At 40.3% G+C, this 15,287-nt stretch overlaps 1 protein-coding gene across 7 annotated transcripts in view; it reads right to left on the reverse strand.

Moving 5' to 3' along the window:
- The window catches only part of slit2 (slit homolog 2 (Drosophila)), a 421,836-nt gene that overhangs the window by 82,960 nt on the left and 323,589 nt on the right, over nt 1-15,287 (reverse strand). For all 7 annotated transcript variants that reach the window (XM_073064928.1, XM_073064925.1, XM_073064926.1 and 4 more), the window contains 5 exons: nt 14,801-14,951; nt 12,546-12,620; nt 7,372-7,515; nt 3,428-3,571; nt 1,170-1,336 (listed from right to left, as the gene is read on the reverse strand). In XM_073064928.1, coding sequence (XP_072921029.1) covers nt 1,170-1,336; nt 3,428-3,571; nt 7,372-7,515; nt 12,546-12,620; nt 14,801-14,951 — 681 coding nt within the window. The remainder of the gene's footprint in view (nt 1-1,169; nt 1,337-3,427; nt 3,572-7,371; nt 7,516-12,545; nt 12,621-14,800; nt 14,952-15,287) is intronic.

Below are 15,287 nucleotides of genomic sequence, written 5' to 3' on the forward strand. Positions count from 1 at the left end.
ATTTTAGGGGTGGTGGGTATTATGCACAGAGAGCTGAAGGGGAGAGATATTGAGGGCTCTGGAGGTTCTATTTACAATGTTTCCATTTCACTAAGATTTACATTTTGTGGCTCAAAACTTTTTCTGAGTATTACAGCTAAATCCAATCTGGGAAAACTAAGCTAAGAAATATCCTAAAATGTTCTCTGAAATATCAAGTGTCAAATGGATTTTCTGCTGGTTTGCGATTTGGTTTTACAAACAGCCTATGGTTCTCAAACTGGCACTTCCTACAAGACCAGAACACCATAGGAGAACCATAGGAGAATGAAGACATTTGTCCCATCAAGCCTGCTCTGCCATTTTATCATGGTTGATTCATTTCCCACTCAGTCCCCATCTCCTGCCTTCTCTCCATATCGCTTCATGCCCTGACCAATCAAGAATCTTTGCCTTAAATATACCTGAGATTTGGCCTCCACAGCTGCCTGTGGGAACAAAATCCATAGATTCACCACTCTCTGACTAAAGAAATTCTTCCTCATCTCCATTCTAAATGGATGTCCCTCTACTCTGAGGCTGCATCCTTTGGTTTTAAGCTCTACCACCATGGGAAATAGCCTCTCTACGTCCACTCCATTGAGTCCTTTCAACATTCAATAGGTTTCAATGAGATTCCCCAGTATTCTACTGAATTCCAGTAAGTACAGGCCCAGAGTCATCAAACGCTCCTCATACGCTAAGCCTTTCAATCCTAGAATAATTTTTGTGAACCTCCTTTGAACCCTCTCCAATGTCAGCACACCTTTTCTTAGATAAGGGGCCCAAAACTGCTCACAATACTCCGAGTGAGGCCTCATTAGTGCCTTGTAGAGCCTCAACATTACATCCTCGGTTTTATATTCCACGTGTTAAGCTTTGGTGCTTCGCATTATACTGCTCATGGCATCTCAGTGAGGGGAACTCGGAAAGCTGCTGGCTAGACTCTTAACCGTGTGCTCACATTGAGCCATTCCCCTTCTAACCTGAAATGCATTTATCAGCATCCACAGTCATGGCTGCCAGTCACTGCATTAAACAATCTGACCAGTTGTGTTCAATTTGAAACTCACCACCTCCTGACTCACGTGGAGTTAAGGATTTGGCTGCATTAAGCACAGTCCAAGAATAAGAGTTTCCCGGGTGCTTACCATCATCACATGTGAAGTCCTGGATTGCTACATCTTGAATGGGAATCTCCTTCAGGAAATATGGCTTTTGGCAGCGAGGGTTCCCCGTCACAATGCGCCTCTTTCTCAACCACTCCCCCAGCCAGGCCAGGTAACAATTGCAGTTAAAAGGATTAGCTAGAAGATTTCTAGAGAGAAAGATCATTATTTGAGAAAATAGTCTTAACTTTAATCTTAAGAGCATACAGCACCACCATATCTTTAATTTAATTCTGAAATTTGGGCTTCAACATATTCCAAACCTCGTTCTAAAATCTAATTATCTCATTTATATCACAGCAGAAATTATTAGTAAGTTTATTTAAAATAATATGTATGACATGGGTGACCCAGGGTCACAGACAATAGATTAATATAGCTGTCCAAAATGCATCAAATATCAGAGGGCTTGTGAGTAAAAATCCAATCAGATTGGAATAACGAGAATGATTTGCACCTCAGCATTGTATAGTGTTGACAGGCAAGCTGATACTGCCTTACCACTGCACGGTTTATGACATTAAGATCCAAGGTAAATGCTCATGGGATTGAACTTCCTGTGCAATTATCTGAATGAATTGGAATGCTTATGCTATCTTCCACTGCAAACACTGATAATGAGAACTCTATCTTTGCTTTTGCAATAAGAAATCGAGGCACACAGATCAAGACGAGACTAGTGATGCGGTAAACTGTTGAAGGGAGGCTCAATCGGGAAACAGTGATTAAGTGGCACTAAACTGAGTTTTAAAGGCTTACAGACTGCAGAAAGAACAGAAAATTAATGGGAACTGGGTCTCCTTTGTTTATATATAATGGAGGAAGGAATGGATGGGCTGAGTGGGAAATGAATCCTGGTGTCAATCCAGAGGGGATGAAGAAGATGTCTAATAATGTCTTCAGATTTCAGAAGAAACAAGATGTCAAAATTCGGAACTTAACAGAAATTAAATCAACAACACAGATTGCAACAAGACAGTTAAATGACAGACAGAAACAAAAGCTGGAAGTCGGAGATTAAAGCAAGGATTCCATTTAGGTGACACTTTTGCAACACCTACAGACCACCAGAAGAACTATCACAGAGTGAACATGGTTGAGATAAATGGCCTTTTTGCTGCTGAATACTCCGTATGCTTCATTGACACATCAGTGAGCAACCTCAGAAAGACCATTCTGATAAATATACAATATTGAAGTCTTGGACTAATCCATAACAATTTAGAAATTGGGTTGGAAATCAACAAAGAAATTACAGAGAAGTTGATGTTAATAATGGAGATTTCTCACATTACAGTGGCATGTGTTTTTCTGTGATTGAAACACGGACACATTGCTTAAGCAGCATACAGGAAACCACTCTACATAACAAAAGCGATAGATGATCATTAAATTGATATGTTAATGCTGTTTCTCTATGGATTTTCTCTTGTCTGGTCTGGTCTAGCATTTTCTACAGATAGCTGTGGATTTTGTGCTTATTACTAATGCTATGTGCCCAAAATAATAATCTGTTCCATCTTCCTCTCACCTTAACTAAGTCAAAAGTAAGAGATAAAGAGGAAGAACTTGGACATAACTGGAGGAAGAGAGACTTGTATTCAAGCTGAGCAGGGGGCTAACCACAATATAGCTGAGGAGGGGGTGAACTTTGCTGAGAAAAATAGCTTTTCTAGACCCAAACTTCCAATGACAAAAATTAAGTTTAAAAGAGGCTCTCCCATTCAGAATATAATGCGTTATTGGATACAGTTCATTTAGCTGTAATTCAAATTGTCAATGAGGTTCAACATATTGTCAAAATGAGCTGATCTAATAAAGAAGGTAATTCAGTCTGAAGATGAAAAGGGGACATTGCAGTGACTTTTCTCAGACTGAATTTTTATTTTTCAAGGGTCATTTCATTAAAATGTCATTTTCAAGCCTCCATCACTTATTTGCAAAAGCAAATAGCTTCTCCTTCGCAGATGACAGCCACACCGATTATACTGATTACATGTCACTTACAAAAAAATGAATTTCCTCCTGAAAATTCCATTCCCCTCTGTAACTAATCAACCCTCAGCCAGAAAATCTATAGACATGAATAAACATAACGAATGCTTGTTTTATTATGTTAAACTAGATTACAGTTTAACTTGCTTTGGCCGATATACAAATAACACAAGTCATCAATACTAGAAATCAAATTACAATTTGTTGAAATGCTCAGCTTTTCACAATTATTCCCAAGAACTTACAGTGTGGACAGAGAGTGAAGAGTATCAAATGCTCCTGGAGAAATGGTCGTTATCTGATTGTCATACAGTGATAGCAGACGAACAGAGCTCAGGCCCGTGAATGTGTTATTGCTGACACAGCTGATTTTGTTGCTTCTCAGCATCCTATGGAATAGAGAACAGGATTGTTACAATACGACCAAGAATAACTTTGAGCGAGGAACAGCTCAGGAGGATCCAACCTGGGGTCACTCTGTTAATGGTAAGGTTCCACAGCATAAAATGCTTGGGAACGCCTGGACTAGCTATAAATCTACCTGGGGGAAAGATAGGAAAAAATTGGAAATGAGTCTGACACTGTAGGGCTTTACTGTGAGCATTCAAACGGTACTTTCTTCCAAAATCTGACTTGTAGCTTCCATTCCCACAAGGCGATCCCTTACAAATCCACGCAATAGTTTTAATGTTTCAAATCTTGGAAGAAATTGTAGTGGGGAGTATGTGTTTGAAATTAAGCAAGCTCTACAAAATGACAACAGACTTTTAGCATTAGAGCTCTTCCTGGCACTTGTGATCCAATTCCTGAATAAGCTGCCAAAATAAGTAGAAACACTGTATGTATAAAGAAATAGGTCTCAAGGTCCAATGTATATTAATTAATGGAACTTCAGTTGAGAAAGTTGGATTCTAAAAATATGCTAATTTCATGATATTATTAAGAAATCTTTGGATTGGGGCTAGTTGCCATTCTAAAGCACCTGTGTCCCATTTGGGGCTCTCCAGCACCAAAGTGCTGAGAAATAAAAATAATTTTTTATTTGTTTCTATTAAGACACAGTGTGAAGCTTCTTTATGGCATCGTTTACTTCTTGCACAAGACGACTAGTTCTTTTATGCTAATTCCTTCCTGTTTTGCAGCTGTAATAATAAGTCAAATGTTCATCTGACACCTTTTATCTGCACGTAGATCCAAAGCTTGTTAAAAATAAGCTGATCTGGACTAAACTGAACGGTTTTTTAGTTTGCACGCTGGCCAACAGCCAGAGAGATATTTGAAAATGTAGGATTGTATGTAAATAATAAACCATTTCACAAACTCATCCTCTGTGCTGCATAGACCCTACAGCATATTCAGTAACTTTGCTCAGCCATGGTGAGAGAAGCTGGTTATCTATGTCTGTCACTAGTTACACCCCTTACATTTTCTGTCCATTGTTGTTTATGCACAAGTATTATTTACATCATCAGTCGGCTGTTAAAACTCAAGGGCAAAGGCATTAGACGCATGGCAACACCAGCAATTTGAAGTTGTCCACACCAGTCTGCCTTGGATATGTATTACTAACCCTACAATGCTGCTAAATCAATATTTGAGCTATTCCTCCTTAACGGAATAGTGAGAGCACTGTCTCTTGCAGATTCCAACAGTTCAAGAAGGGGCCTTCACCCATGCCTGCTCTGAGAAAATAAAGCATGCACAACATTTGTTGGCTTTGTAAACAGTCATGAATATGAGAAGTTTGGATAAGTAAGTACATGGATGGAAGGATTATGAAGAGCTATGGTCCAGGTGCAGGTCGATGGCTAGGTAGATTAATAGTTTGCCATGGGCTAGGCAGGCCAAACAGCATGTTTCTGTGCTAAGGTGCTCTATGACTACAAATACTAATTTTTAAAAAACTCAGCCTAAGACAATCTTTGTGTATGAAGCTAACCTTAAGTGTTATGCCTTATATTGGCAAAGAAACAATGCCATTACATGCAAATGTTCTCATTAACACCCAGTCCTGCGTTTTCCACTAAAGTATAATGTACGTCAATCAGGTCAGTTACTCTTTCTTCCTAGTCCAAACACATAAATCATTTCCGGCACAGGTTTCATAAACCCCATTTTCTCATCTTTGTTATTTTCAATAAAATAAACTTCAAAATTACATTCCAATAGAAAGGAAAAGTATTGTCTTTGACTAGATATGCTAGTTTATTACAGATTTAGAGTCATTATAACCATATTTCAGAAATGGTTCTCTGGCTGCCATAGTATTTGTTGTAGTGATGATATATAGCCCCTTTCTTTCTCCATTACCACTTGCCTGCCCCCAATTAAAATACTTGACAACCAGCTTTGTTAAAAGTAATGATCCTTTGAAAAGGAAAAACTTCGACTGATACTGTCCCTCACTATATTTCCAAAACTGTAATCTATGAATCACTTTTGAAATGTGGTCATATGCCAACTGTGCAAACAATTTTACAAATCATGCCAGTTCAATCAGTGAGGGCTAAAAAATTCCTCTTATTCTGACATGAATGGACAGCAACATTTTCAAACCTTTTTCTGGACAATTGAGTTAAAATTAGGTTTAAGGGGTCTTCAGTGGAATGTCACCTTCTTTCTGCACATATAGACAGTTTGCCTTAGTTCCACAAGCCTCGACTCGGAAGCAAGTGTGCATCCAACTGAGTCACAAAATGTGCCCCATCATTTACAAAAATATTTGCAGAGTACCACAGATATGCACAATTTGCAATGGTCATGATCTTAAAGGCACCACATTTACTGAAAACAGAATACCAAAGGCTTCTTCAATGAACTCAGAACACTAAATCACATGCTGACATGAGCCAAACAAGAAGCTCTACCTTTGTTCAATGTCTTGAACTTTAAGAAGTAAAACATAGGAGTGTGTTTTAAAAGATGCATTGTACAAGCATTTTGCAATGCTGAGATGTTTACTTGTGATTTTACATATTTATTTGTTCAGACAGCCAGGGCAGAGTGAGCAGAGATCCCCTCAATAATAAGTATACAGATCTGGATACTGTTGGGGGTGGGGGACAACCACCGAGGGAAGCCACAGAGACAAGATCTCTGGCAGTGATTCTGGCTCTGCGGCTCAGAAGGAAAAGGGGGAGAAGAGGAGCACAGTGGCGATAGGGTTTTCCATAATTAGAGAAACAGAAAGCAGGTTCCGTGGATGAGAAAGAGACGCCCAGATAGTATGTTGCCTCCCAAATGCCAGTGACAGGAATGTCTTGGATTAGTTCTATGGCATTCTAAAGGATACAGGTGAACAGCTGGAAGTCGTGTTATGTAGTGGTACTAATGACATGGGTAGGAAAAGGGAGGAGGTCCTTTAGAAGGAACATAGAGAAAGCTGAAAAGCAGAATCTCCAGGGCAATAATCTCTGGAATGGTGCCTGTGCCACATGCCAGTAATGGTAAGAATAGGATGATTTGGCAGATGGACGTGTGGCTGAAGAATTGGTGCAGGGGGCAGGGGTTCATATTTCTGTATCATTGGGATCCCTTCTGGAGAAGATATAGCCTGTACAAAAAGGACCTGGACCCAAGGGGAACCTTTACTAGAGCTGCTGGGGTGGGTTTAAACTAATTTGGCTGGGGATGGGGTCTGGTGTGATAAGGCTGAGGATGGGGCAGTTGGTATACAAGTAGATGCAGTGGGAAGTGAGACTGTAAAGAAGGACACAATTGCAGATGATAGGACAAAATTGCAAAATTCTGGATTGGATGTTATACAATGACACTGATTTGATTAGGGACTTTAAGGAAAATGAGTCCTCAGGAAGCAGTGATCGTAATATTGTATAATTCACCCTGCAATTTGACTGGGAGAAGACAAAGTCAGTGGTAGCAGTATTAGAGTGGAGTAAAGGAAATTAGAGACTTAAGGGAGGAACTGGCCAAAGTTGATTGGGAGGGGACAGGGATAATGGCACAACACCAATGGCTGGTGTTTCTGGGGGAAGATTCAGAAGGCACAGGAAAAGTACACCCTAAAGATGAAGAGTATTCTAAAGAGAGGATAATGCAGCCATAGTTAAGATGATGGCATAGGGTAGAGGATGGTAACAAAACTTCTAAATAAACATTGACAATTCAGAAGCCAACAACTGAATACTATGTTGACACACAATGGAGAAGTAAGAGCAAAACTACTTACAAAGTCTTAAGACTATCCAGTCCTTTGAACATTTTTCGATGCACAGATTCCAGACGATTTCCGGTTAGCAGGACTTCATTCACACCTGAAGCCCCCTCAAACACTCCCTCTTCAATATCTGTGATCTTATTATTGCTTAAGTTTCTAAAAGGGAAAATAAAATAAAATAAACTGTAAGTTATACAAAAGCACGCATCTCAACCATGCTTTGGCATGAAGTTTGTGTATGTCAGCTTTACATATCTTTTTATGGAGAGCGAGAATTAAAAGGGTAGGCATAACCAGACTGTATCAAGAGGATCAAGAAACATAAGTATTAACCTCACCAAGCAGACAGATGATTTAAATATACATGGCCCCCTTGATAGGTTCTTTATGAAAATCCTGCATTCTACATTCTGATCAGCACTCTGAAATGGCCGAGCCAGAAACTTGTTTCAGGGTAGATCTTGAGTGGATTAACAACTGACTTTGACAATACCTGAATCTGTAAGCATGTCTGTTCTTGTTCTTTTCAAAGAGCATCTTTTCTGTACTGAATTCTACTGTTGGTCTACCTATCCAGCTCGTCTATCACTATTTGCCTCACTCTTTACCAGAGTTCTCAAGCTTTGTGGCATCAGCAAATCTGGCAATTCTACTCTCCACGCCCAAATCTGATTAATTAATATTTATCACTAAAAATTATAAATGATTTTCTTATCCCACAAAACATGTTTTTATTGCTCCAACCAGGAAATAAACCATAACTTTCAAATTCTAATACCTTTTTCACAAAACTACTTTAAAATAGTTATTGTCATTTAAATAGGAGTCTCCTAGCCTCCCGGACATCCATATCTGCACCAGGTGCACCGAGCTGCAGCTCCTAAGGGACCGTGTTAAGGAACTGGAGCTGCAGCTCGATGACCTTCGTCTGGTCAGGAAGAGTGAGGAGGTGACAGAGAGGAGTTACAGGCAGGTGGTCACTCCGGGACTACGGGAGGCAGACAGGTGGGTCACATTAGGAGAGGGAAGGGGAAGAGTCAGGTACTAGAGAGTACCCCAGAGGCTGTACCCCTTGACAATAAGTACTCCTGTTTGAGTACTGTTGGGGGGGGACAGCCTACCTGGGGGAAGCGACAGTGACTGTGCCTCAGGCACAGAGTCTGGCCCTGTGGCTCAGAAGGGTAGGGAAAGGAAGAGGAAGGCAGTAGTAATAGAGGACTCAATAGTTAGGGGTTCAGACAGGCGATTCTGTGGATGCAGGAAAGAAACTTGGATGGTAGTTTGCCTCCCTGGTGCCAGGGTCCGGGATGTTTCTGATCACATCCAGGATATCCTGCGGTGGGAGGGAGAACAGCCAGAGGTCGTGGTACATATAGGTACCAATGACATAGGTAGGAAAAGGGAAGAGGTCCTGAAAGAAGACTACAGGTGGTTAGGAAGGGAGTTGAGAAGGACCACAAAGGTAGTAATCTTGGGATTACTGCCTGTGCCACGCGACAGTGAGAATAGGAATGGAATGAGGTGGAGGATAAATGCGTGACTGAGGGATTGGAGCAAGGGGCAGGGATTCAAGTTTCTGGATCATTGGGACGTCTTTTGGGGCAGGTGTGACCTGTACAAAAAGGACGGGTTGCACTTGAATCCTGGGGGGGGGGGGGGGGGGGGGGGCAATATCCTGGCGGGGAGATTTGCTAAGTCTACTGGAGAGACTTTAAACAAGAATGGTCGGGGGAGTAGGAATCAAATTGAAGAGACTAGGAGAGAGGAGGTTCACAAATAGAGAAAGCTTGCAGACTGTGTAAGGGAGGATAGGCAGGTGATAGAGAAGGGGAGCGCTCAGACCGAAGATGCAGGGGAGAAAGAAGAAAAAGAAGATAGTAAAGTTGTTTGCACTGTTAGGGATAAACAGAGGGTAAGAGGTGGAGAATTTCTTAAATGCATTTATTTTAATGCTAGGAGCATTGTAAGAAAGGTAGATGAGCTTAGGGCATGGATTGATACCTGGAAATATGATGCTGTAGCTATTAGTGAAACATGGTTGCAGGAGGGGTGTGATTGGCAATTAATTATTCCTGGATTTCGTTGCTTCAGCTGTGATAGAATTGGAGGGGCAAGGGGGGTAGTTGTTGCATTCCCTGTCAGAGAACATATTACAGTGGTGCTTTGGCAGGATAGATTAGAGGGCTCGTCTAGGGAGGCTATTTGGGTGGAATTGAAGAATGGAAAAGGTGTAGTAACACTCATAGGGGTATAACACTCATTAGGTGTATTATAGACCACCTAATGGGGAGCGAGAATTGGAGGAGCAAATTTGCAAGGAGATAGCAGATATTTGTAGTAAGCACAAGGTTGTGATTGTGGGAGATTTTAATTTTCCACACATAGACTGGGAAGCCCATTCTGTGAAAGGGCTGGATGGTTTGGAGTTTGTAAAATGTGTACAGAATAGTTTTTTGCAGCAATACATACAGGTACCAACTAGAGAAGGGGCAGTGTTGGATCTCCTGTTAGGGAATGAGACAGGTCAGGTGACAGAGGTATGTATTGGGGAGCACTTCGGGTCCAGTGAGCACAATGCCATTAGTTTCAATATAATTATGGAGAAGGATAGGTCTGGACCCAGGGTCGAGATTTTTGATTGGAGAAAGGCTAACTTTGAGGAGATGCAAAAGGATTTAGAAGGAGTGGATTGGGTCAACTTGTTTTATGGGAAGGATGTAATAGAGAAATGGAGGTCATTTAAAGGTGAAATTTTGAGGGTACAGAATCTTTATGTTCCTATTAGGCTGAAAGGAAAGGTTAAAAGTTTGAGAGAGCCATGGTTCTCAAGGGATATTGGAAACTTGGTTCGGAAAAAGAGAGAGATCTACAATAAATATAGGCAGCATGGAGTAAATGAGGTGCTCAAGGAATTTAAAGAATGTAAAAAAAATCTTAAGAAAAAAATTAGAAAAGCTAAAAGAAGATATGAGGTTGCTTTGGCAAGTAAGGTGAAAATAAATCCAAAGGGTTTCTACAGTTATACTAATAGCAAAAAGATAGTGAGGGATAAAATTGGTCCCTTAGAGAATCAGAGTGGACAGCTATGTGTGAAGCCAAAAGTGATGGGGGAGATTTTGAACAATTTCTTTTCTTCGGTATTCACTAAGGAGAAGGATATTGAATTGTGTAAAGTAAGAGAAACAAGTAGGATTGTTATGGAAACTATGATGATTAAAGAAGAGGAAGTACTGGTGCTTTTAAAGAATATAGAAGTGGATAAGTCTCCGGGTCCTGACAGGATATTCCCTAGGACCTTGAGGGAAGTTAGTGTAGAAATAGCAGGAGCTCTAACAGAAATATTTCAAATGTCATTAGAAACGGGGATGGTGCTAGAGGATTGGCGTATTGCTCATGTGGTTCCATTGTTTAAAAAGGGTTCTAAGAGTAAACCTAGCAATTATAGGCCTGTATGTTTGATGTCAGTGGTGGGTAAATTAATAGAAAGTATTCTTAGAGATGGTATATATAATTATCTGGATAGACAGGGTCTGAATAGAAACAGTCAACATGGATTTGTGCGTGGAAGGTCATGTTTGACAAATCTTACTGAATTTTTTGAAGAGGTTACTAGGAAAGTTGACGAGGGTAAAGCCGTGGATGTTGTCTATATGGACTTCAGTAAGGCCTTTGACAAGGTTCCACATGGAAGGTTAGTTAGGAAGGTTCAATCGTTAGGTATTAATATTGAAGCAGTAAAATGGATTCAACAGTGGCTAGATGGGAGATGCCAGAGAGTAGTGGTGGATAACTGTTTGTCAGGTTGGAGGCCGGTGACTAGTGGTGTGCCTCAGGGATCTGTAATGGGTCCAATGTTGTTTCTCATATACATTAATGATCTGGACAATGGGGTGGTAAATTGGATTAGTATGTATGCAGATGATACTAAGATAGGTGGTGTTGTGGATAATGAAGTAGGTTTTCAAAGCTTGCAGGGAGATTTAGGCCAGTTAGAAGAGTGGGCTGAAAGATGGCAGATGGAATTTAATGCTGATAAGTTTGAGGTGCTACATTTTGGTAGCACTAATCAAAATAGGACATACATAGTACATGGTAGGGCACTGAGGAATGCAGTAGAACAGAGTGATCTAGGAATAATGGTGCATAGTTCCCTGAAGGTGGAACCTCATGTGGATAGGGTGGTGAAGAAAGCTTATGGTATGCTGGCCTTTATAAATCAGAGCACTGAGTATAGGAGTTGGGATGTAATGTTAAAATTGTACAAAGCATTGGTGAGGCCACATTTGGAGTATTGTGTACAGTTCTGGTCACTGAATTATAGGAAAGATGTCAACAAAATAGAGAGAGTACAGAGGAGATTTACTGGAATGTTACCTGGGTTTCAGCACCTAAGTTACAGAGAAAGGTTGAACAAGTTAGGTCTTTATTCTTTGGAGCATAGAAGGTTAAGGGGGGACTTGACAGAGGTATTTAAAATTATAAGGGGGGGTAGATAGAGTTGACGTGGATAGGCTTTTTCCATTGACAGTAGGGGAGATTCAAGCAGGAGGACATGAGTTGAGAGTTTGGGGGCAAAAGGTTAGGGGTAACATGAGGAGGAACTTCTTTACTCGGAGAGTGGTAGCTGTGTGGAACGAGCTTCCAGGTGAAGTGGTAGAGGCAGGTTCGGTATTGTCATTTAGAAAAAAATTGGATAGGTATATGGACAGGAAAGGAATGGAGGGTTATGGGCTGAGTGCAGGTCGGTGGGACTAGGTGAGAGTAAGCGTTCTGCATGGACTAGAAGGGCCAAGATGGCCTGTTTCCGTGCTGTAATTGTTATATGGTTATAAAAGCCAGTTTCTAAAATAGCTCTTTGTCTATCCTGGTACAGCAAAGGTAGTCAAGAGAAGATTCCAGCATCTGCAGATTTTCCCTTGCTTGAGAAGATTGCTGAGCTTGCTTTTAGACTGCACTGTTGGTGATTCCTGCTATTTCTTCCGTGACTAAGAAATATGAGGTGATTGCCTTCTCCGACAGAGGTGTAAGCTACCAATTACTGCATGTCTCAATGACCATGCTTTCAGCACACTCCAGGCCACTAGTATAACTGCAATGTCTTTCACAACATGCACCTGGTAGGAGAGGGAACTGAAATCTGGTTGTTTAAGATACAAGGGGGAAATCAAAGCAAAAATTCATCTTACATTTTGCGGAGCTGAGGGAGTTTCTTGAAAATTCCGGTAGCTTCCAACACTGTAAATTCATTGTTGTTAAGACGCCTGGAGTATTTAATTAGAAAAAAATTTGTCAACAAACATTTTTTAAAACCTAAACTCCTTCAAAATTGCATTATGGATTTTACTCTTCCTTTGTGGTGCCTTTGGTCAGCTGAATATTGAAAAGTGTCCTTTTAAGTATTCTCATTTGAAACTGGACAGCTATGATTCAGTCATATTTTGAATGTTGTTGAAATTATTATTCATATTCTGAGCTGTGTAGAGATCTGACACTTCTCTTTCAATGGATGACTAAATTGTTTCATCTTCCTTCAGGCACACAAATACAGGAGCGAGTGAAGCTTTCCTTAGAGGCAAATGAATAACCCTTCCTCAGAACATGAACATGAGACTAAATTGTCCCATTTGGAATGGGGTCAGGAAACAGGGCTGATCCACCTTTCCCCCTGAACTAAAGAAGAATAATGTAAAATTATTCTGATGATTTCTCCCACCTCAAGTTTCCTCTCACTTCTCCTGACTGCTGATTTATATTGAGTTTTTGAGACACAAGTGGACTTGAACTCTCTTTAAGTGCTACACTAGTAGAGAATTTGGCGGGGAGAAAACAACAGGTGTTTCTTTCCTCAGTCAACATCTACACAAAAGCTTTCTTTGGATTGAATCATGTGAAACAATCAGAATGGTGAACGCTGACCAAGAATTCGATTTCTTTGCCAAAAAACCATGAGAACAGATGCAACACCTAACGGATGATGTTCGTAAAACGTAGCCCTTTTCAAAGATGGGTCACAGTTCCATGTCTGTTCCAGCTGAGCAACATGAGCAATGTGCCCTGTTCAAATATGAGAACTAGCCCGTTCAATTTAACTGTGGAGGAGAGACTGTAACCACAGAAATCTGCAGTTCCTTGGACATAAAACTGCATTTTCGACATTTCCTGCACAAATACCGTTTGATGGAGATTTAGTTATGGAACCTAGTCCTATTGACTAACATCCCTTAATGTTCCACGCACTATTCCTGCTGGATTTATAAATTAACCCTGTTTGTGCTGTGTGTTTTGCTTCCTTTGGCTCATGTATTCAGCAATCCTATGTGGGTTGTACATTGGGCATCTTACACAATAATGCTGGAAATGCTCAGCAGTTAAGTAGCATCTGTGGGGAACGGAAAGGTTAAGGTTGATGATCATTCATTATAAAGGAATACATTATAAATCATGCTAATAAATTGACTATATTTTATGTACTACAATTATGTTATTGCCTGTAGCTTAGAGGCTCCCAGTGATTACAAACCAATCATGCCTATACTTGTGGGGTCATGAAATGCCCAGTCAGCTGTGCCCTCACCATGTCTAATATAGACTGAAGCCCCCATTTGAAACTTTGGCACTGGAGTAGCATACTGAAAAATGAAGTCTGCACTGTTTCCTTCACTACACAGAGATGACCAAATTAACATCTAATATGTGCTAGGCATCAATGGAGACCAATAGTTTCTGGTACACAAAGTTATTTCTGCTGAGTGGGGACCCAAATGCATAATATTCTTTTGAAAGAACGTCATTATTACATTGATAGATATGAATACACTGAATGTAATTTCTTCTCCTTTGCTGCCCCAATGATAGGCATGGGGAATAATGGATCAGCCATGGAGAAATGGCAGAACAGACTCAACGGGCCAAATGGCCCAATCTGGCTCCTATATCTTATGGTTTTATGGAATAATAACACAGTGGTTGTTATCGGGCTTGTGTTGAAAAGCTTGGATTATTAACCAACAGACCAAGCTTGAATCCACCGGGGCATCATTGAAATTCTGGAATTAAAATAAAAGCTATTGCTTGTAAAGATAAACATGAAATTAATGCTTTAAATACACATCTAGTTTACTGCCACATTCAGGGAAGGTAATCTACAACTCTCAGCTGAGCAGGCCTACACACTTTGCCTTGATATCTTTATGTTAATTGCCTTCTCAGATGGCTGCTCTCCTAGGGTTCTTTGGGGCTGGGTGATAAATTGGCAGGGTTGGCCCTGAATAAATAAAAATAATCTGAAACCAAAGGCCATAAGGATAAAAGTGCATTCAGCTCAAGTTTCATGAGAGACGTTTTCTAAATAAATTTGGTGTTTCTTTACTTCACTGCTAAAAAAGAGATAAGCAAGAGTGAGGAAGAATGCGTGAGATAGTGGGCTGCTATGTTGACTTACAACTCCGCAGTGTATTGAGGGATGTGATCAGGAATTTTGGTCAGTCTTTGATTGGAGCAGTCGACAGTGGTTCCCTCACATCGGCACTTCTCAGGACAAGCGAGATCCATGAAGCAGTCCCCACTGAGTTTAGCTCTGTAATCCTCTGTGCCTGCAGATTATTTGAGTCAAAATTTGAGGATTACTCAAATCAGTAAATTGGAAAACAGATGTTTCAACAGGAGATATTTGCAAAAGGGGGTTAATTAAATCAAGAGAAAAAAGTCTCAGATAAGTTTTACAAAAGACCATACAGAAGTCTTTAGCACTTCAGATATTATAGGTACTGTAGATCTTGAACTTTATATTCAGTTAATGGCAAAATCAGGAAGAGTAAGGTAACATTAACAAACTGACCTTTCAATGCAGAATCTTTCTATTGCTAGTTTTACTCTACAATTAATATTTTCTAATATTCATAGCATTGAAAAATCTTACTTAATTTAAT

The sequence above is a fragment of the Hemitrygon akajei genome, chromosome 13, assembly GCF_048418815.1.
Source record: "Hemitrygon akajei chromosome 13, sHemAka1.3, whole genome shotgun sequence".
Classification (NCBI taxonomy): domain Eukaryota; kingdom Metazoa; phylum Chordata; class Chondrichthyes; order Myliobatiformes; family Dasyatidae; genus Hemitrygon; species Hemitrygon akajei.